The sequence below is a fragment of the Equus quagga genome, chromosome 13 (genome assembly GCF_021613505.1).
Source record: "Equus quagga isolate Etosha38 chromosome 13, UCLA_HA_Equagga_1.0, whole genome shotgun sequence".
NCBI lineage: Eukaryota > Metazoa > Chordata > Mammalia > Perissodactyla > Equidae > Equus > Equus quagga.
This window is the reverse complement of record NC_060279.1, coordinates 75763145-75789148: the sequence shown is the minus strand read 5'-3', so window position 1 is coordinate 75789148 and position 26004 is coordinate 75763145. Positions and strand designations below refer to the sequence as shown.

The following is a 26004-nucleotide window of genomic DNA, read 5'->3' as shown; positions in this document are numbered from 1 at the left end:
AGCCAGTTATGAAAAGGCCCTGTATTGTGTGATTCCATTCATATGACGTTTCCAGAACAAGCAAATCCTCGAAAGTGGAAAGCGGATGAGTGGTTGTCAGGAGTGTGGACAGCGGATGAGGAGTGACTGCTGGTGGGTATGAGGCCTCCTTTTGGGGTGAGCAGATGTTCTGGAATGAGACAGTGGTGGTGGGTGCACAACCTTGTGAATATACTTAAAACCAATGAGTTGTACACTTAAAGAGGGAACACTGTCCGGTATGTTAATGCTGTCTCAGTTTTTAAAATGTGAAGAAGAAAAGGGGCGAGCGGGAGGACAGAAATGCACCTGTGTGCGGGGAGGCGGGGCCGGTGGCGGGCAGGGCCCAGGGTCGGCGGGCGGGCCTCGCGGGCCGTGGTGGGGACTCTGGATTTGACTTGAACAGCATGCGTTTTATATCCACTCTTTGGTTCTGCCACCTTCTAGAATAGGACCTTGGCCCTTTTTGTGGCCAGTTCCCAGGCCAGTGTTTTAGTTCTGTCCCTTTTCCCTCCATGTCAGACCTGCCTTTCCCCTCCCTGACCACTGGCCCGCAGATGCACTGGGCCCGCCTGCCCCGCATGCTCCCGCGTGGACTTGGTCATGCGTGCTCCCATTTCCCCGCTACCTCCACATGCTCTGTAACGTTTGTGCGGTCCTGGGCCTTGGGGTCAGCGATCGCTTCTCAGTGCCCGCTTTGTGCTGGGCCAGTGCTCAGGGCTCTCACCCGCCAGCGCATCCTGATGGGGATCGACATCCAGAGACCCAGCGCCGTGGTCACGGCTGTGCTGCCCTCTCTCAGGGCAGAGCCTGGCATGGAGCTGGTGCCCAGGATGTATTTCATTGCCCTAAACCCTTGTGTCAGACGTGAGTACTTAAGAAGAGTGGAGATTCTGTCTTGGATGTTCTGGTGGGTTAATGAGTAAGGAAATCACTTAAAGAGGAAAATGAGTCAGCTGTCAGCGTGTTAACAGCCACAGGCATGGAGACCACCTGTGGTTCTGTCCCCCCCCACCCCCCGCCAGGGGCTCTGGGGCAGAGAGGGGGAAGCCACTTGGCTGTGGTCACACGGTGGAGAGAGGCCGAGCTGGCTGTGGCCCCGGCCTCCTGGCTCTCTCAGGCCACTGAGGTTGAGCTGGCTCTGCTCCTCTGCGGTGCTGCCCTTGGTGATGGGAACGTGCAGAGAAGAGCACACCCCCCCCATCCCCCCACAGTATGGAGGTGGCGCTGGCTGAGCAGCCTCGGGCTGTGGGTCTGCCCTTCCCACATGCTTTTACTTAAAGGGCAGGTCTGTGCGGACCAGTCGGTCGTTATCTGCCTGCATCTGATCATTTCTGCCTGTCTATTCATTCCTGCTCCCTGTGGGAGGAAGCCACACCTTGAAAATCCGGGAAGGGCATTGGTTTTATTCTTAAGAGACAGCATCACCCACGGAACAGAACATAGCTGAGACTTGGGGCCTGAAAAGCCTCCGAGCGGCTGAGACAGGTGGCCAGGGGCCCTTCATTCCCGCTTGAGATAGAATGGAGAACAAGATTCCTGCCTCCTGGAGCAGGGAGGAGCAGGCTGGAGCAGCCCTCGGGAACTCATTCTGAGCCTTTAAACTCTTATTTTATGCAAAATAATAATAAGTCAATTATATGCCCCTCTGGCCTGTGGCAAGTCAGAAACAGAGAGAAGGTCTGGTGGAGGGAGGCATTTTGAAGTTGCCTGCAGAAGCTGTTGCTTTTGTCTGTGGAGTTCTGCCAGAATCTATCCCTCAAGTTGTTAACAGGAGCCCCCTTTGTCTGTACCCTGTTCGCTGGAAGAACTCTGAGTCATCCTTCAAGACCAAGAGCAAGCATCACCTCCTCTGTGAAGCCTGCCTTGATCACCACCCTCCAGGCAGAGTTAATTTCCTGCATTGTTTGACGTTTCCATTGGCCCTGTGATAAACTCCCTGCTGTATCACTAACTTCATTATGTTCACGCTCTTCGTTTTTGTTTGCCAGGCTGGATTGTGTATTTCTTGAGGGTAGGGATTGTGTCTTACTCAGCAAAGTCCCTGAATCACAGATTGTCAACAAGTGTTTGTCAAATGACTAACTGACAACAACAGAAGAAACAGCAAAACGATAAAAAGCAGCTACAAGAATGCAGAGCAGTGCATACCAGGGGCGCATTCAGCGCTCAGGCAAATGGGTCCTGAGTCCTCCGTGGCTGCGGAGCATCTCATTGTGGGTGCCGTGGTAGTGTGCTCAGAACCTCCAGGAACTGGTTGTCTCCCCTGTTCTCTGAGTCAGATGGAGTTGGGTGTAACACACTGACTGCCATTTAAGGAAGTAAAAGTAACCATTTAAAAAAAATCCTGGTGCTTTGTCATGGGGGAAAACCTTTAGCTGTCCTTAATAATTTGTGCACCCAGATCTGCTCAGTCCCTGGGGGTCCCACGGTCATAGTCACTCACCTTCTTTCCTCTGGCTGTCCTGTACTCCATTTTCTTGTGTTCTCTGCCAAACTAGGAAAGCTGGGTCATTTGGCATTTAATGAAAATTCATTAATCATTTGAGACTCCACTACTTTGAGGACTGGGCGGAGCAGAGTATCAAACTGGATCTCCAGTGGGATCGAAAATGGAGATGATGTACATGTCCGTAGGTGTCCATCCAGCCGAGATCATGTAAATACAAGAAATACGCATTCATCCTCTATGGGGAAGAACCCACAATGTAGATAGGGCTTTCATTCCTGGCATGATGAGTTTTCTTTATTTTTTATACTTTTTAATACTTGCTAAAATTGTTTTGAGTGGGACAGGAGGGTTTTTTGTTGTTTGTCTTACCAATCAGGTCAGGCAATAAAAGTCACTGAGACAGAGACAGCCAGTGACATCGGGCTTTTCAATGAGGACAGCTCCCACTTCAAGGGAGGACCCCGCCTCCTTTTGGCCTCAGGCCTCCGTGCCCCTCCCGGGACCCCCCCACAGGCCTCCATCCTCTGTGTCCGAGAGAGGACATTTTCCCCTTCCAAAGTCCTGGTCTTGTCGCTGCCTGGGCTCCCCCATTAGCAGCCCGCTGGGAGCCAGCCCTGCCGTGGCCACTGTCCAGTTGTCCCCTTGCCCCAGGCTGGCGGCAGGATGTTAGAATTCTTTCCATTTCCTTTCATTCGCTCAGCGAGCTCGCTAGTGGAAGCTGACAGCTCAGCTTTTTGGTGTGTGGTTGTTTTCTTCCTTGCTGACCCTTGTTTGCATAACTTCTTAGGGAGTCTATATAAGGTAAGGTCAGCTTCTAGCGGGCTGCAATCATGTCTTGCTCTGGGGCAATTTCCTCCCCTCCTCTTCCTCCTTTCTTTTGTCTTGCTCTGAAGTTCAGTGTTGGGTAGAAGTTACGAAATGCTGAGCTCTCTCTCCTTTTTCTTTCTGTTGCCGCAGATGGGCATCGGGTGCCCACTCTGTGTCTGGCGCTGGGGGTGGAACAAGAACTGCATAGATAGGAAAGTAGCTAAAACCATTAGAGGGACATGTGCCCAACAGTTTACTTAGGTGTGACTTCGAGTGTTCACTTAGGGTTCCTTAGGTGGTGAGGCAATTATTTCTGCTTATTTGTACTTATAATTATTCTACATCTAGTATGTGTTTTGTGTGTAAAGAAAAACATTGTTCAAGGCATTTGCACAAGCGTGTGACAGTTGTGTGCTACTTGGCCCGTCGTGGATCCTCAGTCTCCTCAGGGTTTGGTCCTTCTCCAGCCAGGACTGCTTTGGGGGCAGGCAGTGGGGAAGACTAGGATCCCTTCTGGGAGGAGGTGGGGGCCCTGAGCAACGTGGATCCTGTGCTGGGTCACCCTGGGGAGAGTGCTGGGCGGGCCTGGTCAGAATCAGCCGCTCTGTGGTTACGTGAACCTTGGCAGATTTCAGGTCCGGGTGGGAGGGACGGGGCGGGCAGGGGGGTTACGTGCTGTTCGTGGTTTTTGGGAGAATATCAGAGCAGCTCGTCCTGGTGGGCTTGGTGATTCTAGAGAAGTCTGAATCCTCCCTTTTTCCTTTATCCCTCTGCCCTTTTGTGGTCCTCTCTCCCTCTGTGTCATTCTGTTCCCTCCCTTGTGCCCTTGCTATGACTGCTCAGCATCGCCCCCTTGGTCCTCCTGCCTTCCCTCTCTCTTTTCCTAAATCCTTCCTTCCTTTCTAGCCCGAGATGGAGCTCGCGGAGGAGAGGAGAGGTGGAGGGAGTGGAGGGAGAGACACAGACGGGGAGGAGGGGAGGGTGGCAAAGGCAATGGATGGGAGAGAAGGAGGGAAATGCCGGGTGTTAGAGGGGTGTAGGATCAGAGCCAGAGGAGGACGGGCTGCAGAGGAGAGACCGCTACACGACGCAGCCAGCGTCTCTGAGCGCTTACTCTGTGCCGGGCACATCCCCGGGACTTCACGTGTGATGACTCATTGCTGTGAATTCACTGACTTAGGAAATGCGGGTGAGGAGCCCTGAAGAGAGGAACAGGACATTGAACCAAGGGCCCTGCCTGGGGCTTCTAGGTCCTGAGGGGTCCTGAAGGCTGGTGGGATGGGCTGGTCCAGAGGCTTTTCCACATGATAAACCTCCATTGGCCTGTGATGACGCTTCACAGGTCAACCAAAGGGTCAAGTTTATTTGTGGACGGCGTTTTATTAACACCGTGTGAGGACTGTCTTTTCATGAACAAGACTCTCAGTGGGCGGGAAGGAGAGGGTGTCCACAGTCCCTGAATCGGGAACACCTAGCGTGCAGGCAACCTGGGCTTTGAGCCCATGGCACCGGCCAGAAGGCAACGCACAGAGGTGTTGACCGTCCTCAGGGACGGCGCTCCTGACTTTGCTTTGTCATTGGTGACGTCTCCCCTGGGATGGGGCCCTGCGTCGTCATTTTATGATGCACTAGAAATCCTGGTGAATGCTGGCTTATGTCAAATAGATGATCTAGAGGCAACAGAAAGAACTACCTGAAAGCCAGGGCCAAGTTCAGTAGCTCTTTTTCTAAATACCGCTCTGCTCTTTCCTGGGCCCTGGGATTTTGGGTGGAGGGAGACCCCCTGGGGGCCAGTCCCGGTGGTCTTTGGTGGTGAGATGCGCAGGAACCACGCCTAGATCCCTCGAATTCTGTAAATTATACTGTTGAGAAGCCAGGCCATACCGGAAGCCCCTCTACATGATGAGTTCCTTAAAATGAAAGGGGTGTGGGCGAGGAGGAAGGGGTGGGGGCTGAGCCCTGAGCGCTTCAGCTTTTCTGCTGAGACCTTTCGTCTTGCCCTTTCCCTGCCAGGGGCGGAGCGAGCTTTCTGTGCTGAAAGCCCCATCGTTTCCTCTTCTTCTCGCCTCTTTCTCTCGGTCAGTGGTTCTCAAGCTTTGGAGGCATCAGAATCGCCCTCGGGGCTTGTTCAAACTTGGTTTCCAGGCCCCATTCCCAGAGTCTCTGAATTCCCGTGAGTTCCTGGGTGACGCTCATGCTGCTGGCCCGAGGACCGCACTTTGAGAACTGCTGCTCTAGACTTGACCAGTTCTCCACTGGGCAGGGAAACGTTGCCTGGTTCCTCATCACTGTGCCTCTCTGAGCCCCAGTTTCTTCATCTGTAAAATGGGACCGTGAGCAGAGCTGACGTCACAGAGAGGTTGGGATGAAGAAATGTGCAGATGCGTGTAAGTGCCTGGCACATTGTAAGCGCTCAAAAACCACCGGCCTCTGTCATCATCAAGTCCCTCGCTGGTCTAATCTGTACTCCCAGTGCTGACCACTGTGCCCGACACATAGTAGGTCCTCAAGAAATACTCATGGAACGAGTGACTAAATGACTGAGGAGTGAGCATAAGGTTGGTGGACACAGAAAGCCAGCAAGGAAGGTAGAGGGCAGGGGGGCTGTCCCTTGGGTTTGGCTGTTAGGAGGCCACTGGGGACCTCCGAGGGCAGCTTCATGGGAGAGATGAGGATAGGAAAACAGCGACCATCCCCATCAGCCAAGCCTTCCACATGTGATGTTTTCATTTAATCCTCACAACCACCCAGTGAGGTCGGTATTGGACCCATTTTGCAGATGTGGAAACTGAGGCTCAGAGACAGTCGGGAATCTGGTCTAGGTGACAGAGCTGGGACGCAGTGGGGCTGAGCTTCTAATGGATTCTGGAACTTGGACTTTAACCTGGACGTGGTGGAGCAGAAGGTTGAGGGCAAAGGGCCGAAGGAGCAGCTGGGCTGGCCTCTCAGAGGAGGTCGGGGGTCTGTCTCCTGGTGCGAGCGTTCGGGGAAGGTCCAGGGGGCTGGGGTCATCCACAGGGCACCCTCAGCTCCTCCGTCGCGGTCTGAAAAGATGTGCCGTGGCCCCATTGGGGACCGAGTAGAACCATGGAGTGACAGCAACCTCACGTACCAACCTTCTTCTGGCCAGTGTTGCTGTCGTAGTGTACGCGTGCACACACATGCACGACATGCACACACACATGCACGACATGCACACGCTGCTTATGTGTGTGTGTATACACATATACGCACGTGTACATCTCGGATGAGGTCTGGCTGTGCTTTTCGGTGGATACACCCACGTGTGCGTTTGTGTTTGGTCTGTCTGGTTGGTTCTGGGGAGGGAAGGCAGCCCAACCAGCCAGTAAGAACTAGAACTCCCTCCTGCACGGACCGGTTTGAGGTCAAAATGGGCTTGGAACCTCCGTCAGGACGAGTCGGGGAGAGAGGGGCTTCAGGTCTGCGTGGGCAGCTATGAAAATGTTGCCCAGACTAACAAGGTTTTCGTCTCAGACTCAGCTGACGTTTCCATGTCTTGCCAAATCTCGAGCGGTAAACATTTGTAAGCATAACGTGACTCTTGGATTTTCAAAGACGTCAGCAATCTTCTTGGCCAGACCATTGTCAGATAAGCACCAAACAGCCACCTGGGAAGACAGGCCCTCCTGCCGTGATACCTTAGATGACATCAGTGTGCGGTTCTGGAAGGTCCCCAAGGGCCAGGCTCCCCGTGTCCTTGGAGGTGGGGGGTGTGCCTTATCGTGCATCTATCTTGTGCCAGGTCTGGGCCGGTACTTGGGACACACGGTTTGCAACTTTCCCACGTGGGGGCTTTGGCCAGCCTTGGGGCGCTTGGGATCTAAATGCCATCACAGGAACCCAAATGCCACACTGACCAATGTGGAGATGGGAAGTAGAGTGGTTGCCATGGAAACAGATGGCTATTTTTTTGGGCTTGTGTTGCCTCAAGTCGCGAGGCATCCGATGTGTGGCCCCGCCTCCCCCTCAGGTCCAGGCAGCGATTTAATTAAACACTTTGGTGCTGGTTTTCCTTTTCCTCCAATGACACCATGCAAGACAGTGCTCTGGCTTCCCGGACACGGCCCTGAGTGCTGGGGAGGGCTCTGAGCCACAGGGCTTCTCCCCCAGCGCTCCAGCTGCCCTGGCCCCCCCGCCGTGAATTTCAGTTCCTCCGTCCCATCAACCTCATTTCCTGTGCTCACCACCCACCTGGCGGCTCCGCCCTGTGGCTGCAGCTTCGGGGAGAAGGGTGTACCAGGATGGGCCAGGCGGGTTTCACGGTGTTCATATTTAATTCTCACCTTCAACTCGTGAGGGACGTATAAACTCTCCCCAGTTTGGAAACATCCCGAACGTCCATCAGCAGATGAGTGAATGGACAGAATGTGGCATATCCACACAATGGGATATTCTTCAGCCATAAAAGGAATGAGGTCCTAATCACGCTACAATGTGGGTGCACCTCGAAAACATGCTGAGTGGAAGAAGTCAGACACAAAAGACCACATAGTGTGGGACTCCAACTGTGTGAAATGTCCAGAACAGGCAAATTCAGAGACAGAGAGCAGATTAGTGGCTGCTTAGGGCGGGGGGGTGGGGGGGGGGAGGGATGCGGGGGGGTGTGGGGTGTGGGGTTTCTGGCTGGGGTGATGAAAAGGTTCTGGAATTAGATAGTGGTGATGGTTGCACGACATTGTGAATGTACTAAATGCCACTGAATTGTACTCTATAAAATAGTTAAAATGGTGAATTTTATGTTATGTGACTTTTACCTCAATAAAGAAAAAAAGTGGGAAGGACAAAAAAAAGTCACCCCATTTTACAGATGAGGCAGCTGAGGCTCAGATGTTTGGGGATTAAGTCAGAGTCCTTGGGGGGTAAGAGATGGAGTTTGTACCCCCGTGTGGAAGTCCCCTGGACTCTTTCTGTCCTTCCCATGCCAGTCGGACACCAAGCCCTGTCGATTTGTTCTGAAGCGTCTCTGAGACCATCGTTTCTTCTCTGTGTCCACTGTCTGTCACCCACTGACCCCATGGTCAGGTCCCGTGATGCACGCCCACCAGACTCCCATGGCTGGGTGGGGGCAGTTCCCCAAACCATGAGGGGCTGGGCAGACACACCCACGATGTCCCCACTCTTGGCTTTGTCATTGTCATAACCTAGGGCACATCACACAGCCTCTGGCCTCCTCTATCAAGTGGCAATTTGGATGTTAATGAAGGTCACCATGGTGGCCCCCCATTGCCCACCTCACAGCATCCTTGTGAAGACCAAATGAGACCATCAAAGATACACATGTTTTATAAGAGAGTGCTGTATCAGTGTGAATGGTGGTCAGTGTCTGTTTCCTTTAAGAAATGCGTGTGGGCGGGGCTGGCCCCGTGGCCGAGTGGTTAAGTTCGCGCGCTCCGCTGCAGGCGGCCCAGTGTTTCGTCGGTTCGAATCCTGGGCGCGGACATGGCACTGCTTGTCAGACCACGCTGAGGCAGCGTCCCACATGCCACAACTAGAGGAACCCACAACGAAGAATACACAACTATGTACCGGGGGGCTACACAACTATGTACCGGGGGGCTTTGGGGAGAAAAAGGAAAAAATAAAATCTTTAAAAAAAAAAAAAAAAAAGAAATGCGTGTGGGGAGTCCCCTGGCCTGGACTGTAGAGTTTGAGAACCGTTTCTCCGCTCCCCTGGGACAGATGGTCGCCCATCAGACGCTGGAGCTTGCCGTCCAGGATGTGCTCAGGCTTTGAGGTCCTGGCCAGGCAGTGGACCTCACCAGCTCCACACTGTGTCTCCGTCACACTCACTGGGCTGGTGGTCTGGGGTCTCAGTGTAAACTTCCACATTGGATGGGTTTTGGCATGGAGGCGCCTAGAAAGATTCTAGGAAGAAAGGCACCTTGATTTAAAAAAAAGAAATCTTAAAACCTCAAAATGTGGTTCTTTGAGCAGCGTCATCAGCCTCACCTGGGAGCTAGTTAGAAATGCAGACCCCAGAGCCCCATCCTAGACGTGCTGAGTCAGAATCTGCATTTAGCAGGATTCCCAAGCGACTCAGATACACAGGAATGTTTGCGAAGTGCTGCCCTGCGGTGTCATTGGGTACCTGAGAAATCCCAAAGGCCGTCGAGACCGTAAGAGCTAACCGAGCAAAGCAGCAAGTACAAGACGAATGACCCCCATCCGGCTGTGTCCACGTGCGCCACCCATCACCTGCTAGGGGTTGCAATGAGATCTCACTGATAGTTGCAATTAGAATGTGAGATATTTAGGAATTAGGCTGAGTGAGGATATGTGATTTCCTCAATGAGAGCACAGAATTTTGGTGGAAAACACAAAGTGGGGATACAAACTATGTCTAGAAATTGACTCTCAGTGGGGGGGCAATTCTGCCCCCGAAGGGACAATGGGCAATGTCTGGAGACTTTTTTGGTTGTCATAAGTGGGGCGGGCGGTGTGATGCTGGCATCTAGTGTGTGGCGGCCAGGGATGCAGCTCAACGTCCTACAACACACAGGGTGGCCGCCCCACAAAGAGTGACCCAGCCCCAAACGTCAGGAGTGCTGAGGCGGAGGAACCCTCGTCTGTCCTCGTGGGACACACGCACGCACACACACACACACAGACGCACAGGTCACTTTACAAACTCAGGAATGTCACATGACATTTTGGTAACGCAGAGCAGAGGAGGACGGGGAGCTCAGCATGGCAGACGGCGGGAGAGATTCTAAAGTGACGATAGCAAGGATGTTGGTCATCAAACAGACTGAAATGCAGATCAAGGGAACAAAATAGCCCCCAGCGTCATTTTAATAAAAATGAATATGTGACAAGATAACAAGCATAACACGCTCAATGGAAAAAGATTCAGACTTCCTTATTGGCCCGTGTAGCACAAGCTGATTGTGCCCGTGGGCGTGGATCTGTACCCGGGCCCAAATAAGGGCCGGGTCTCTTCTCCTCCCCCCACCCTTCCCCAGCCTGGGTCCCATCTCTCCTCTGTGTGGCTTTTGCGTTCCAGGGAGGGCCTCAGCTATTGGGGATAAGAAGTGACAGACTTCTGCTCCCTAACTAAGACCCAGAATTTGAGCCTTGACCGTGTGACGGGAGGGGAGGGGAGGGTCACAGGTGGAGCAGCCAGAGGCCTGGGTTCGAATCCCAACATGGCCTCCAGCTGCCTGTGTGGCCTGGAGGGGGTCCCGTGACCTCTCTGAACCTCATCTCCATCTGTGACACGGGCATGAGAGCCCGCGGTGGTGGTGTCGGGATTCAGGGAGGGACCGTGGCAAGGTCAGGGTTGCGCCCCTGCCCTGCCCTCCGGGCGCACTCTCGGCCCCCGGCCCCTCCTCGGGGACTCGCAGTCTGGGGGTGTTTTAACCGAGCACCGTGCCCTCTCTTTGCTGTTGGCTGCAGATGACATCCGGCTGTTTGCCTTCGTGCGCTTCACCACCGGGGACGCCATGAGCAAGAGGTCCAAGTTTGCCCTCATCACGTGGATCGGCGAGAACGTCAGCGGGCTGCAGCGAGCCAAAACCGGCACCGACAAGACGCTGGTGAAAGAGGTGGTGCAGGTGACTGTCCTGTTCTCCTGGGTCGGGGGTCGCGCACGGTCACCATCCGGCGGGGTGAGAGGGCTGGGCTCGACTCCTGCCTCTGTGACTTAGATGTGACTTTGAATGTGCTCCGTCCCTGGACCACTAGAGCCGCTGCTGACCTGTTAGTAGGACTGTTCTCAGGGATGGGCTGGGCAGCAGGTAGCTGTGTCTGTGGTCCTGCCCGTCACCTGAGGGATGCTGGGAGTCTCCCTTTGAGGGGAGGCAGGCAGTTCATGGAGAAGGGGGCGGGAGGGACGGCCAAAATGGCGGTCAACACAAGGTTGAACGATGATGGACTTCCAATGGTGGCCGTGAGGACCCAGTGGAAGAATTCACGTGTGCCCTCTGTGAGCAGTGCCTGGCACACAGTAGGTACTCGTAATGCTTGTTGAATGAATAGATGTCAACCTTATGTCCAACTTTATGAGGGCCAGTGGGGGTGTTATGATGTTGGTGGCTGTAGAATGACAAAGGCTGTGTCACCAATGCCACAGACACCTGGGCTGGGGAGCTGGGCACTGGCCACGGCTGACTTCTCCCCCAGCGCCATTAGACTGGAAGGAAAGAGGGGAAGGTGGGTGTACCCTTGGTTTCGTCTCTGAGCTCCTGAACACTTCTACTTGTAGCCCTCTCTATTTTAAAGGCTTTTTTCCATCCTAGACAACAAAAATTGACACTGTCAGAAATCTCCAAGGTGGTTCCTTTGGGGCTACGGCATGGGGTCATGCTGAGAAAAGAAAATCTGAATTCCAGAAAGATCACCCAGGGGAAGGGACGTGAGGGAGAGTTGTCTCCTTGTCAAAGGTTCTCCATTTTGCAAAACCCAGGGTTGGAAGGTGGTAGCTACTGGGTACGGGGTTTCCTTGAAGGTGATGGAAATACTCTAAAATTGACCATGGTGATGGTCGCACATATGTGCGAATATACTCAAAGCCATCGCGCTATGAAAAACTAAAACAAAATGCACACACACAAAACTAGCCTGAATGCAACGTGGAATCCTGGATTGAATCCTAGAACGGAAAGACTAGGGAAATCGCAGTGAAATCTGGAGTTTAGTTAACAGTAATGTTCCCACGTTGGCTCCTTGGTTGTGACAAAGGTACCACAGTATCGTACGGCGTTAACAATTGTGAAGACAGCCTGTGGGGTGTGTGGGAATTCTTGCTACTGTCTCTGCACCTTTTCTGTAAATCTAAAACGGTCTCCCGATAAAACTTTTATTTAAAAAATAGTAATAGGAAAGAAAAAAATTCCTATCATTCCATTATCACAGCCTGTTTTCCATCCTCCCTCCCAGCTCCGTGGGTGAGCTCACCCACCTCTGAGCATTCCCGCAGCCACAGCCTGCAAGTCACGCTCTGCTTGGCTTCGTTTCTCTCTGTTTTACTTAGCATAATTTCATAAATTATGTGGCTGCAGAGTCTTTGTGATAAACGTTTTGCTGGTGGCTGAGTGTCCTATTTCACAAGTGCACTGTAATGTCCTAAATGTTCCCCCGTTGTTGGCCTCTTGAGTTGCTGCCAGGTTTTATTTTATTTTTTTTCTGTTGAAGAAGATTGGCCCTGAGCTAACATCTTGCCAGTCTTCTTCTTTTTGCTTGAGGGAGATTGTCACTGAGCTAACATCTGTGCCAATCTTCCTCTATTTTGTATGTGGGATGCTGCCATAGCATGGCTTGATGAGCGGTGTGTAGGTCCATGCCCAGGATCTGAACCTGCGAACCCTGGGGTGCTGAAGTGGAGCATGCAAACTTAACCACTATGCCATTGGGCTGGCCCCAAAGTTTTATTTTTATAAATAATGTTCCAACCAACATTTTACTCTCTGCCGCTCCTCTCTCTTTTCTGCTGGTTTATTTCTTTAGAATACATTCGAAGAGGTGGGGTTCCAGAGTTAACTGGAGTGGTGACCGGTTTAACGAGGTCTGGGTGTCAGATTACCTTCCAAGCCCAGCGCCTGCACAGAGCAAATGCTGAGTGATGTTATTCACTTCCCATCGACATCAGCATTACCGGGAAGCTCTGTGTCTGCACCCTGTCACCACTGACACCCTGGCTTTGCGAGGCCACCTCCTCAACCCTGCGGGCTATTTTTCTCCAGGCCAGTGTGGCTTTTAATGGTTAACCAGCTTTTAGAGGTCTCCCTTGTGGCAGCAGAATGGAAAATGCAAAGGAATGCATGTTCCATGGCCAAAGGTCTCCTATTGAATTTTACGGTCCACGCTTAGTCCTCCTCTGCTGGTCAGCCCGGACGTGGCCAGGAGAAAGGGGGACATTGGGAGGGAATATTTGCCAGGATGTGTCTGGTGGGGGTGGCCAGCCTTTCAAATCTCTGCAAAGCTCCTTTTTCCTTTCCGTTTTTAAAGTTCTGGCAGAACACAATAACATAAAATTTGTCACTTTAGCCATTTTAAAGTGTACAGTTCCATGGCCGGAAGCACATCCACAGTGTTGTGCCATCATCCCGCTTGTCCAGGTCCAGCACTTTTTCATCACCCCCAAAGGAAACCCTGTACCCGTCAGCAGTCTGCAGAGTTCCTTTTAAATCTAGAACTCTTCTCAATTTGGTTAAGCGGGCCAGTGACTGAGGGTGACTTTGGGAAATATGATTCTTTGGTGGGGACCTTCCATGGGAGTATCGGTTATAATTCATTTGTTTACAAGCTCAAATAACGTTGAAACAGAAACAGGAATTGCCTGGATCTCTGAACTGGAAAGTACAGGGGTTTCCAGCTTTAGGTGTGGCTGGATCAAGGGCTCAAGCAGAATCTTCTTTTCATCTCCATTTTCGTGGGTTTGGCCTCAGGCGGCCTCTTTGTGCAGCAGGAGAAATGGTTCAGGCTCCGGTGGTTCTTCTGGGTGTTGATCTTCGGGGAGGAGAGAGCCCTCCTCCCTGAGTCAATCATTCCCTTACAAGGGCCCTGATTGGCCCAGTTTAGGTCACGTGTACATCTATGGGGCAGGGAGGCGGGGCTTCGTGATTGGCAGCTGCAGCGTGATCCCAGTTGTTAAAAGAAAGGGATGCGGGTAGGTGAAAAGGCTGGGACGCCATCTTGGACTGCAGGTGCAAGGTAGTATTTTGACCATTACCTTTTGCATTTTCTACCTCTGCATTTAGAAAGGTTTATTATCTGGAGCTGTTACAAGACCTCACCTTTATACTACAGCTACAGATACATTTCAGTAACAAAGGGTCAATTATGAGGGCATAACGGTGTCTTTTGACAGTCACTAAAATCATGCTGAACCTGGCCCTGTGTCAGCTTTTCCCTCCGTTTAACGAGGACTTGGACCAGATGTTCGTTATGGGGCCTTCCAGATGGGCCATTGTGGGCTCCATGCCTTGGGCACTGGACCCCTTCTCCAGCTGCCTTTTACTACAGTTTCCACGTGGAGAATAAGTGGATTGACTTCTGGTTTCAGACTGTTAATAGACTCTTAGCTTTTATGGCAATGAAAGCAACATAACCCACATCCTTTACTCTGTGTGAAACGTAGAGCATGTAAATGGATGTGGAGACACTGCAGTCCAGAAGGGTGGCTCTTTACGCCGCCTCCCTGACTGTGGGCGAGTCTCTCTCCCCTTCTGGGCCTCGGTTTCCCCATTTATAAAACAAGTTCGGTGAGTTGACTTGCTGTGTCATATTCTGTTTTGACACGTGATGATATTTTTTCTTGTTTTTTAAATGGGGTACTTTGTTTATGATGGTATCTTACCTTTAAAGAAACCTTGTTCTTTATCAGACAAAGAGACAGTGCAATGCAGTGGAGTGTAGCTTCTGAGCCAGATGGCGAGGGTTCAGGTTTCAGCTCCAGCGCTCACTGTGTGGCCTTGGGCACTTGCTTACCCTCTCTGGGCCTCAGTCCCCTGAGGTCTAAAACAGGGGTAATGTGGTGTCTGCTTCTTGGGGTTGTTGTGGGGATGAATGAGCAAGTTGAGAGGAAGGGCTTAGAAGAGAACTGGGTCTGGTCGTTGGTCTGGTCAGGTTTCCCTGTAGACAGCACCGCACTGCACCGCTTTCTTGCCTGTGGACTATTTCCTTAGGAGGTGCTGGGTCCCCGTGTTGAGTGACCGGGTGTGAATCTTGTAGATCCACGTTGCCTAATGGTCTTGCAAGTGCCCTGGACCAAGGCACACCCATCGGCAACACAGCCCCCGCCCTTGCCAGCGCCGACTTCAACAAGTACCCTCACCTGCCTCCCAGGTGCATGAGCATTTGGGGAAACTGAGGCCCAGAGCAGGGAGAGGACTTGTCCTGAACCCTTGGCTAACAAGCAGCAGGTCCGGGGCTGGACCTGGAGGGGTCAGGAGCTTCGACGCTGGGTCTCTATCGTCTGGGTCCAGAGCCAGGCTGAGACACTGAGCCGCGGCTGTGGCTGCGTCTGCGGGAAACAAGACGGAAGGAGCCCCAGGCCGGCACGCGGTGGGCGGCAGGGGCGGGGCGGTGGTGACCGAGGACCTGGGCCCAGGGAATGCGCCGAGTGGACAGCACGCATGGCTGCTTCATGGCAGCCGTCGTCTGCCGCTCGGAGGTGCCCAACTGCTCCCTGGGACAGAGCCCCCGTCCCCTTGTCCCGGCGCCTCTGCGGGATTACGGCGACAATGCAGTCACCCCCGCTGGAGACCTGCCCGCACCAGGCTGGGCCGTCCTGATTTAGAGCAGACTCAGCCAGGGGTGCATTGTGCTCGCCTTGCAGAACGGGTCTGGTCACGTGGTCCTTTTATTTTTTAACATCATCTGAATGGTCACAGAGCCAAGTAGCCAGAGGGAACCTCTCAGCTTTCAGCCTGGGGACAGCGAAGGGCAGAGTGTTCCTCCAGGAGGCAGCGGAGGCGGGGAGGACCCACGTTTCAGTGATGGGGTGGGACGGCCAGCTCGGCGTGCCTTCTGATGGCTTCTGAACCCCAGGAGCCGGGGCGGCTTCCATCCTGGACCTCCTCCCACCCCAGAGCTGGGACCAGATGTACCCAACCCTCCTCCCGGAGGGTCACTCGTGTACCACGTGGCACTAATATCAGCAACGGGAGTTTGTGCCCCCACTGTGTGCCTGGCACTTTTACGCCCTTTCTGCATATTAAAATCATTTGTTCTTCACCACCAGGCCAGTTCTGTCATCAGCCCCATTTTATAGATGAGGGCCTGGGGCCTGGGGAAGTTGGGTGACTTGCTCCAGGTCCCAGCGCTGCTCTGCCTGCAGCCCAGCCTGTCCAGCCCCCGACTCAGTCTCTTCACCCCTCTCCACGTTTCCCAAAGTCCTCCAGCACCAGGCAAAGTGTTCTGAGCCACCTCTATTGTGGAAAGTCTACTTTTGTAGATTCATGTTGCAGTGGGCACGTTAAAGGCTCTGAGAAGTTCTGCAGGAAGCAAAGCTTTTACATTTATTTTTAAACTTATTGGTTCTCAATCTTCCTTGATGGTAGAACCTTTTCTTTTTGTTAAACTGGAAACTGAACATCATCACAGCTGAGGCAAATGGAAAAGACCATGGGCCTAGGGGGAGCAAGACCCAAGTTGATATTCCAGCTCCATCAACTCTTAGCTTTAGGACCTAGAGCAAGTAACTTTATCTCTAGAATCTGTTTTCAGTTATGAAAAAGGGAGTGTACATTTTCATAGAGCTGTTGGAAGGATTAAAGAAAAGCAAAGAATATGAAAAGGGTTTCTCCATTTTGGTGACTGATGAACTCCTATTCATCCTTCAAAACCCTGATTCTTTATCCCATTCTCCTGCCAGGCTGAATCGGAATGAATTGCTCCTTTATCTGTGTTTCTATTAATCTTCAGATTCCGTAAATTATAATCAAGTGATGCTGGAAAGTAGTCTTGACAGCAGAGACCGTGGCTGCTTTATTGCGTAGTATTCCTCATGCCTAAAAGAAAAACAGGTGCTAAACAGCGAAGAAACAAATCTGTTCACAGAGGCTCTGGACTGTGTCTTGTTCTTTGTGTATTCCTGGACAGAAGCTAGTAAACGTTTAATAACTGTTCTTTGGGTTGATTTAATTGTGGAAGCCAGTCGCACTCAGGGAGGGGTTTGGGGGTGAGTTGGAATTTCCAGAGGCTCTGCTTTTGTCGTAACAGAAAGCAGAAGCGAGAGCTGGGAGGGTCAGCTGGGAGAGCCCTGCACCTCCCTGGTGGGGGAGGGGGGCCGCTGCTCCCCCTCGCAAAGAAGGCCTGGCACTCCAGCACCAAGTGGAGACACCTGTGGCTCTCCAGGGGCTTTCGGCTGTTTGTCTTCTCGGGGAGTGTTTGCGCCCCTTCCCGGCCCTGGCTCGTGGAAAGGCCCTTTCTTCTTAGAGGCAGAAAGGGGCTTCTGTGCTGGTGCTTTTCACCTGGGCCTGGATTTGGGCACGGGGGCCCTGCGTTGCTCATGTTTACGTTTAAGACACAAACCACCTGGTTACACAGCGAAGGCCATGAGCAGCCTGGGAGCCGTGGGGCCTGGTGTCTGGCCAGGTGCTGTCAATGCCCCCAAGACCCAGATAAGGAAGCTGAGGCTTGGAGGGACGAGTCCTGAAGCTAAGGGGAGGGTTGAGGCAGGAGCCCGATGGCGGGATTGCAGCCCACAGTAGCGGTGGGGCGGGCAGTGGAGCCCTGTAGCAGGCTCTGAGCTCCAGCTCCTAGAGGTGAGACCGAGAAAGAGGAGCCCCCACACCCTGAGCCTGGCCCGGAAATGGGAGCCGCTTTTACGAGCCAGGAGCTCTGCCCAGTGGGCGGTGGCCTGGGTGCCTCTCACTAAGCCCCCGACGGGTCGCAGCCCTGGGCCAGTCGGCCTTGGCACGGCACCTGCCAGGCGACCCACCAGCAGCTGGCCTCCTGGCGCCTCATGCAGTGGTTTCCGACACTGTCCCCAGCGTCCGGTTTCCACGGTGCGAGGACACCGGGCTAGAACACGTGCAGGTCGTCACCCGAGGAGCCCGGAGCGCCGGGTCCAGACAGGTGGCGTGGGTGAAACGCGTGCCCCACGTTGCTCGTGGCGGCTGAAGGCTGCCCGCTCCCTTTGCATCTCATTCTTTCAGAGTCTTCCTCCCTCCTTCTCTTCCGTGTGTCTCTCCACACCCTTGTCCTTCTCTTGTCATTATTTGTCCCTCGATGGTCTGCCTTTTGACCCTCCCTCCCAGAAAAAGCCCCACGCTTTCCGTTTTCTCCCTCACGGTGGTTTATCCCAGGCGTTGTGGTTTTTAAAATTAGTTCAGACAGAATTCAGGGACTAAATAACGATCAGCCGCGATCCTCCGCTTCGCACGGCTGTTTCTGCTGGTTCCCGCGGAGCCCTCGCCCCTGGGACGCGTGTTTACAAAGACGATTAATTTTAGCAGAGGTCCACCGTGTGTCCTTTCAGCAGTTCAGAAATGTTTGCAGTTCTCCTAATTTCAGTGGCTGGATACTGACCTGTTCAGTGCATGTCGTGTAAGGCGTGCGTGTGTGTGCACCTGTGAGTTCAATCGCCTGCTACAGACCTCGGCGTGGAGTCAAATGTGGGTTTCAGTCCCATCCCACCTCGCCGGGGCTGTGGCCTTTCGCTGGCTGCTTCCCTTCCCTGAGCTTCAGCTTCCTCCTCTGAAAATCAGGGATGATAATACGTAACAGGTAGAATTGTAAAAATTAAATAAGATACTGTATCGCATGGAATCGTAAAAATTAAATAAGATACTGTATATAATAAGTGTCTGATGTATATGAAATGCTCAATGTAGATACTGTTTACTTATTTATTCAACTTCTGTTGAGAAGTGGAAACAGCCTGGGATTTACTGACCGTGAACACCTGTGGGTATGTGTTCAGTGATGCTGAGAAATGGGTCACTGGGCGATTTCGTGATTGTGCGAACATCACAGCCTGCACCTACACAAGCCTAGATGGTGTAGCCTACTGCACACCTAGGCTATGTGGTACTAATCTGATGGGACCGCCATCGTTATGCAGTTTGTCACTGACCAAAACGTCATTTTGTGACGCATGACTGTATTGTAATTGTAAAAAAAAATCTGTTGCATTATTTCTTTGGGAAGAATTCCCCAAAGTGGGTGTTGCTGAGGAACAAGAAATGCTAGGCGCAGTTTTAACCATAGAAATTGGAGACGTATGCCTGGATTTAATACTGCTTGTCAGTTGATCAATAGCAGGTGTTAGTTGGAGTCTTGGGTTAAGAAGGATTCTGAGGGTGAGTCTGGACTCAGCAGGGAAAGTGCCACGATGGCTGTGGGATGTCTGCCGTGCATACAGGAGGTGAGAGGGGAATGTGTTTCCCACATTTTTGCCATCCCTGCTCCGGATGTAGCTGGAGTCAGAAATCAGGCAAAGTGGAGTTAGAGCTTCTGTAAATGTCCACCGCCAGGAAAGCGGGTCAGCACCCAGGCAACCACCCAAATGCTAAAGAGTGGGCTGGCCCTGCGGGGGTCAGGGTTCGAGGCGTGTGGACCGCTGCCCTGCTTGGTTTCGGCCCACAGCTCCCCACAGCACACTGAAGGATGTGACAACTTCCTGCCAGCCATCTGCACGGGACAGTACCCTGTGCCCACCTGAAATGCGGCGCCCTGCCTCTCTTGTCCTTTGTCCTCTTCCTAGGGAGGCAGTGTCGTGTCATTCCTGGACTGCGACGGTGATGCAGGCGCCTTTGTTCCTGAAGCCGTCAGACGCGCGGCCGTGCCATTTCGCTGTTTGTTGTTTCCCTGGTCTGTGGTGACTCACGCCTGTTGGAAGAACCTGTTCTCGTTGAGTGAATTACACCTTGTGGGAAGGATTTTCAAAACCTTGCTGTTTGAAGCGCTTTAGAACAGTTGTAGGAGGGGAAGTGCGGGGGGCCCGGGGTGGGCGGGCAGGTGAATGCCTAGCGGGTTGGACGCTGTGCGTTTTCATCCGGCTCACGTTCCTCGGAGGGCGCCCCTTCTCTTAGCAAGACGCAGCCTGCTGGGGACCCGCGGCTTTCCTTCAGCACGCTGAGCTCTTTGGTTTATAATTCATCTTCACCCGTGTGGGGAAAAGATGCATTATTGTGGCCAGCGTGTGCCTTGTCCGGCCCCTGCCCATCTCACACGTGGGAGGAGAGACCCCCGTCCCCTGCACCTTTATTTCGAGGGTTCGGGCGGGCCTGCGGGTGGCACACAGCCTTCCTTTGGAAAGCCGAGCTCTAATCTCAAAGATGACTTTTCCGTGCCTGTTTCCCCGTTGCCCCTTGGATACTGGTGTCTGCACCCTAGGGTGGGACCCTTTTCAGCCAGGGACACGTGTTCCTCAACAAGACAAAGAAGAGCTTTCTAGAGCCCCAGGTGACCGTGCCCCAGACCGGCACATTTTGCTCTGAAGTCTTTGACCCGTGGCTTTGGCAGCCTTGAGGGTGTGAGAAAGGCTGATGCGGGAGGGACGGGCCGTCTGGAGCAGCCCATGAGGTGCGATGCAGACGAAAGAGGACAGGACAGACCTGGGGCCAGGACCGGCCCCCAGGGCCCCCGCTGGGAGGCTGCTGTGCACCCTGGGATGCGTTGCCTCCCCTCTCTGAGTCTCTCGCTGCTCCTTGATCCAACAAGGGGGTGAGTGCTGGGGTTTCAAACGCTCTTTCCTTTCAGCTCCACGTTCCCCCCTTTTCTTAACCAAGAAAAGGTATAATTTGCACAGAGGAAAACATACAAATCTAAGGTGCACAGCTTGATGAGTTTTTGAATTTAAAAATTTTGAATTTTCATACCCACCTGTGAAACTACCACCCAGGTCAAGACGCGGAACATTTCCAGCCCCTGCTCCCCTCACCAAAGGCTCCCCCTCCCCCACTCAGATCGGCTCTAACATTTGTGATTAATGGTTCTCCTTGATTGAGCACATTGTGCTTTCAGACTCTTTCCTGTTCTCTCGAGACCTGTGCTGTCACCACCACGTGTGGCTGCTGGGCACCTGAGGTTTGGCTTGTCCGTGCTGTTCTGTACCCTACGTGTGGAAAAAAGAATGCAGAAGATCTCATTAATGATCTTGTGTATTGATTGCATGTTAAAATGGCAATAACTTGGACAGGTGGAATTAGATGAAATACTATTAAAATTAATGTCATCTGGTTCGTTGTTACTTTTTCACTGTGGCTGCTGGAAAATTAAACATTCCGTCTGTGTTAGCGTTGCTCTGGGCCATGAAAGTCTCCTTGCTCGTGAGGACCCGCCTGCTGGCTCTGGCTGCCCCCGGTGTCGCCTGCCTCGGCCCCAGCCAGGCGTTCGTGCTGTGTGGAGGGTGCCAGGACGGTGGTTGACGGTGTGGAGGTGTGAGTGTGGCCAAGAGGTGGCCCTGCTTTGCACAGACCTGTTCTTTGTGGTTTTCAGCCACAGGCAAGTCCTCGCAGGCTCCTTCTGTTCTCAGTGTTTCTGCCCACCGGTCAGGGTCTGGCTGCCCAGAGAGCCATTTTTGCTGTTTCTGCCTCTTTTTGAAAACACACAATGAGGCCTGCTTCCCGGGGGTGCTGGCACCTCCCTTGCCAAGCCGAAGCACACTCGGCAAAGACTGTTGGAAGGAATGGAGGTGGAGGAGCGTGGGGGCTCTGTGAGTTGGTTTTAAGGTTGACTCAGACCTTCTGGGGACTTTTTGTGGAGTCCCCACCCTTGAGGGAAGCGTTGTCATACCTCTGAAGCCCGTGGGGATGTCTGAGCATCCTGTGTGAGGGGGGCCCTGCCGAGGCTGCTAGGACTGCCTCCCCGTGGCCGTCCGCCCCCTGCCTGCCCCTTGTGCCTCTGGAGGGTTCGTGAGGTTGTTTACTTTCGTTTGATAGAATCCTTTTTTTGGCTAAGCTTTTGGTTTTAAATGTACCCCCAGTACACAGCAGAGGGTTTGGAGCTGCTTTCTTTTGATAGTTTGAGACATAGCTTTCTTTGAAGGTAATCTTGTTCATTTATATTTATTGTTATGTTTTTGCTAGATTCTGCTGTCCTCGTTTGCTCCTCCTTTTGGCCATAATTTGATGTCCCCTATACTTGTGGTTTCAAGGTGGACTGTGCACGGCTCCATGGACAGTTCCAGCATTGATTGCTCAGATCTTATCAAACGTCTTCTTAATCTGAATCTTTTAATGGCTAACAGATACAAACAGGGGTGTTCTTGTTTCTTTAGATTGCCGTATATGGCGACCACAGAACAGAGGACCTTTGGACTTCCTTTTGTAGGCGTCTTGAGCTGTTGGCTTCCTCCTCTCCGATGTGCTCTCCACCCCTTCCTCATGCCACGGGGGCTCAGGCGGAGAAACACGTTAATTCTTAGTTCTCTTTTCTGGCTCTTACATCCAGCTCGTGTTCGCTCTCTGTCCTGAGGACGTATGAAGACTCTTAGCAGCACAGTATGGAGGAAGGGAGCAGAAAGGGTCAGACGATGTTTACTCATTCTGGGATAGTCACACAATCTCGCCAAGCCCCACCTGTGGGTCTTATCATAAAAAAAAAGCTAATATACTGAGGGAGGATTAACTGAGAAAATATGTGAGGCTGCGCCTGGCACATATTAGTTTCTTGATAAATGTTAACGTCCGTTCCCCTCCCTGTTAGTATTCTTAGTGGCTTGGCAGACGGTTTGTCTTTATACTGTAAAACTCGACCTTGAGGTTCTCCTGGTTTAGTTATGCTTTTGGGAGGTACGGTGACTTTTTTTTTTGGTATTCTTTTTTTTTAAATTGAGGTGAAATTCATATAACATAAAATTAACCATCTTAAAATATACAAGTCAGTGGCATTTAGTGTGTTCATAATGCTGTGCAACCACCACCTCTGTCTAGTTCCAAAACATTTTTAACATCATCCCCAAAAGGAGATGGTGACGCTTTTAAGAATGCCAGCTTTGGAGTCAACAGGACCTTCTAGCTGTGCAACTTTGGGCAAATATTGTAATTTTCAGCCTCTGTTTTCTCGTCTTTAAAACGGAAATAATATTGGTCATTTTACATGATTTTTTAAAAAACAGATTTGTTGAAGTATAATTTACATACCACAAAATTAATTCCACCTATGTGTACAATTCAGTGACCTCGTAAATTTACAGAGTTCTGCAACCATCATCACAATCTAATTTTAGAACATTTCTATCATTTCCTGTTTCTGTCTCCAGCCCCTGGAAACAATAATCTGCTTTCTGTCTCTGTGGATTTGCCTTTCTGGACATTTCATATGAATGAAATCATATAGTCTGTGGTCTTTCCTGTCTGGCATCTTTCACTCAGCACGATGTTTTCAAGGTTCACCCGTGTTGTAGTATGTAATAGTGCAGCATTCCTTTTCATGGCCGAATAATATTCCACTGTACGGATGGACTGTGTGTTGTTTATCCGTCATCTGTCGATGGACGCTGGGTTGTTTCTGCTTTTTGGCTGTCGTGAATAATGCTGCTGTGAACATTTGTGTACGAGTGTTTGTGCGGCCGTGTGCTTTCATGTCTTTTGAGTGGATTCTAGGAGTAGAATTGCTGGGTCCCAGGAAAGGGTTTTAAGAATGAAGTTTGCTGATGTGTGGCAGTGTCCGGTACCCATAGGTGCTTCATAAATGGTGGTCATTGTTTATATTATTTCCTTGTGGACTTTTTTTTGATGTGGATGATTTTCTGGCCTTCAGACTTGTTATTCGTATTTTGGTAAATTTTTCTATATTCTTATCTGTTGCCGTCCTGAAATTTCCCTTATTTATTGAAGTCTTATGATCCATGTATTAAAACAGTTGTTTGCCCTTCGTGGCTCAGGGCTATCTGATAAGCCAGATCAGCTGCTTCACTCATTCATGCCACAAGCTTTTACTGAGCGCCTCATGTCTGCCAGGCCTGTGGGGTTTTATGGCTGAAATCTGCGCACCCCAAGAGGAGACGGTGACTGCTTCCATTTTGTTAATCACTATGGCCCCATCACGTGGCATGGTGTTTGTTGAATGAATGCAAGCAAACCCCCCCCCCCCAAGTAACTGAGTATGGCTGGAAAGCCCCTCTTGTGTGTTCCGTGCCCAGGCCGATCCCTCAGACCTGGGACCGGAAGCTCTGTATCGTTACAACCAGGGGGGCCTGAAGCTAGCTTGTACCAGCTTAGGAGAGCCAGCCAGGTATCTCTTCCCAGCTCCAGCCAGTCATTGTGGGACTACTTATACCATGGAAACAGGCAAAAGCTACAAAGCTTCTCCCCTTTTTCTCTTTTTTCCCGAGAACCTGGTGTTAAACATTTACCAGCACACTAGCCTCTTTCCAATCTCATCTCCTATTATTCTCCTGACAAGCTGGTTTTTCACAGATGAGGAAACTGAGGCACAGAGAGTTGAAGGAACTTGCCCAAGGTAACACAGCCAAAAAAAGACAGAGCCAGAAATCAAACGCACATCTGACCTTGACCATCTCTATGGTTTTGGGACTACGCAGTACCCGGACTTCACCCATTTTCTCATCTCTAGTCGTGCTTTTTTCTTTTCTTTTTTTTTTTTTTTGCCAAACCACTCTGCCACAGAATTCTCGTTTTGATCATTTCTTAGTGTTTTAGGTGCCAAGACTTCCTGGCGGGTTGCCTGAGCAACGCTTGGATCCTGTTCCTTCTTCACGGGAACTCTGTGTTTTATTTTGTTCTTGCAGAATTTCGCTAAAGAGTTTGTGATCAGCGATCGGAAGGAGCTGGAGGAAGATTTCATCAAGAGCGAGCTGAAGAAGGCCGGGGGAGCCAACTACGACGCCCAGACGGAGTAACCCCAGCCCCACCCCCGCCCCTTGCTGAAGTCATCTGCCTGCTCCCCTGGGGAGGGGACCGCGGCCTCTGCTCCCAGCCCGCCAGCCCGCCAGGGAGAGGAGACGCAATGAGAGGCAGCGCCCGCCACCCTGCCCGCACCCGGTCCCCTTCCCTGCTTCCCTCCCTGGCCCTGTCACCACGTCCTGTCTCACGACGCTCATGGAACATCTTTCTTTCATCCTTTTTTTCTTTCTTCCCCCTCTTTCTCGTTCTCAAGAAAAATCATTTTGATGCCAAGGGCACGCGCCTCATCAGATCTGAGGCTCCTCCCGTGGTGACCCCTTTCCCTGGCATTTCTCTGACACGTACCTAGCCCATCGTGGCCTCATGCTGCTTCTGGAACCTGGACCAGTGCTGCCATCTTGGTTTTCCATGGCGTGCCCGCCTGCTGACCGCGGAGGGGGCAGCTGCCCAGGGGCTGCGCCCGTCGCCTTCATGAGCACACACGTTCATCCCGTTCCTCGGGCTCAGACCTCCCAGAATGTGCCCCCTCGCCCCTCGCCCCACCCCATTCAGAGTTGCCTAAGCTACGTGGCCAACAGAGACGGTGCTCGGTGGGGAGACCGTCGGCCTGACTCAGACCCAGAGAGGAGAGAAAATTCGCCTTAACAATTGCCTGGCAGTGGCTTTGCCACCTGGTCTGAAACGGCTCGTTCGTTCCCACCCTCGTCATGGAAATCTCACTGTGGCCCGGAGTGGGACAAAGGTCTGAGTCCAGATTGGACGAGAGACTCTTTCAGGGTTAACTTCAGGGGCTCCCCAAGCGACAAGGACGCGAGGGAGAGAGGCAAGGGGTGCAGGATGGGATTTAGGGAGAACTGGGAGCAGATTCCTCACTTTGAGGACGGTCCTCTGCCGCCAGCGAGGACCCTGGCCGTGTGCGGAGCGGCAGCCGTGCCCTCCTGGGACCAGAGCATCTGCGGGTCTCATCCCTAGGTCTGCACCACGCATTCAAAAGGATTTTTTTTTTTCTCAAAGAAAGATGAGATTGGCTTGGTTCTTCATGAGCACATTTTATATTGTTTTGTTCTTTTTTTCCTGGCTCATTTCATTTGGGGGGAGGAGGTCTGTGCTGTATTGGGGTTGCAACGAACATCTGCACTCAAACAGTTTACAGAAATAAATGTTGTTTTGTTTTTCAAAAAACAAGTTTGTCGGCTTTGTGTTATAAAGCTTCTTTCTGTACTGTAAGAACAAAGGCAATTGTCGTGTTCAGATTTAATAGGCATTTACAGAGCTCCTGGGGGCGAGGCACATTGATATTCAGGAGTTTGTTTAATTTTTAATGACAACCTTAAGAAATAGGTGCTGTCTGCGTCCCCATTTTGTGGAAACTGAGGCTCAGAGAGACCAAGTGATTCACCTGAGGCCACCCAGCTAGAAGGTGGCAGAGCCGGGATTCGAACCCAGGTC

At 52.0% G+C, this 26004-nt stretch overlaps 1 protein-coding gene across 1 annotated transcript; it reads left to right on the top strand.

Moving 5' to 3' along the window:
• The first annotated feature begins 761 nt into the window (after positions 1 to 761).
• On the top strand, positions 762 to 25737 carry COTL1 (coactosin like F-actin binding protein 1). Its single transcript, XM_046682056.1, has 3 exons — positions 762 to 885; positions 10526 to 10851; positions 24441 to 25737. Exons 1-3 carry the CDS (start codon positions 762 to 764, stop codon positions 24549 to 24551), a joined length of 561 nt encoding a protein of 186 aa, XP_046538012.1. The 3' UTR covers positions 24552 to 25737.
• Positions 25738 to 26004: the final 267 nt, after the last annotated feature.

Coding starts and splice junctions, on each gene's coding strand:
- COTL1 (XM_046682056.1), top strand. CDS start 762: ATGGGGATCGACATCCAGAGACCCAGCGCCGTGGTCACGGCTGTGCTG. Junction 886..10,525: donor CCTAAACCCTTGTGTCAGAC/GTGAGTACTTAA, acceptor CACGGGCATGAG/AGCCCGCGGTGGTGGTGTCG. Junction 10,852..24,440: donor TGGTGAAAGAGGTGGTGCAG/GTGACTGTCCTG, acceptor TTGTTCTTGCAG/AATTTCGCTAAAGAGTTTGT.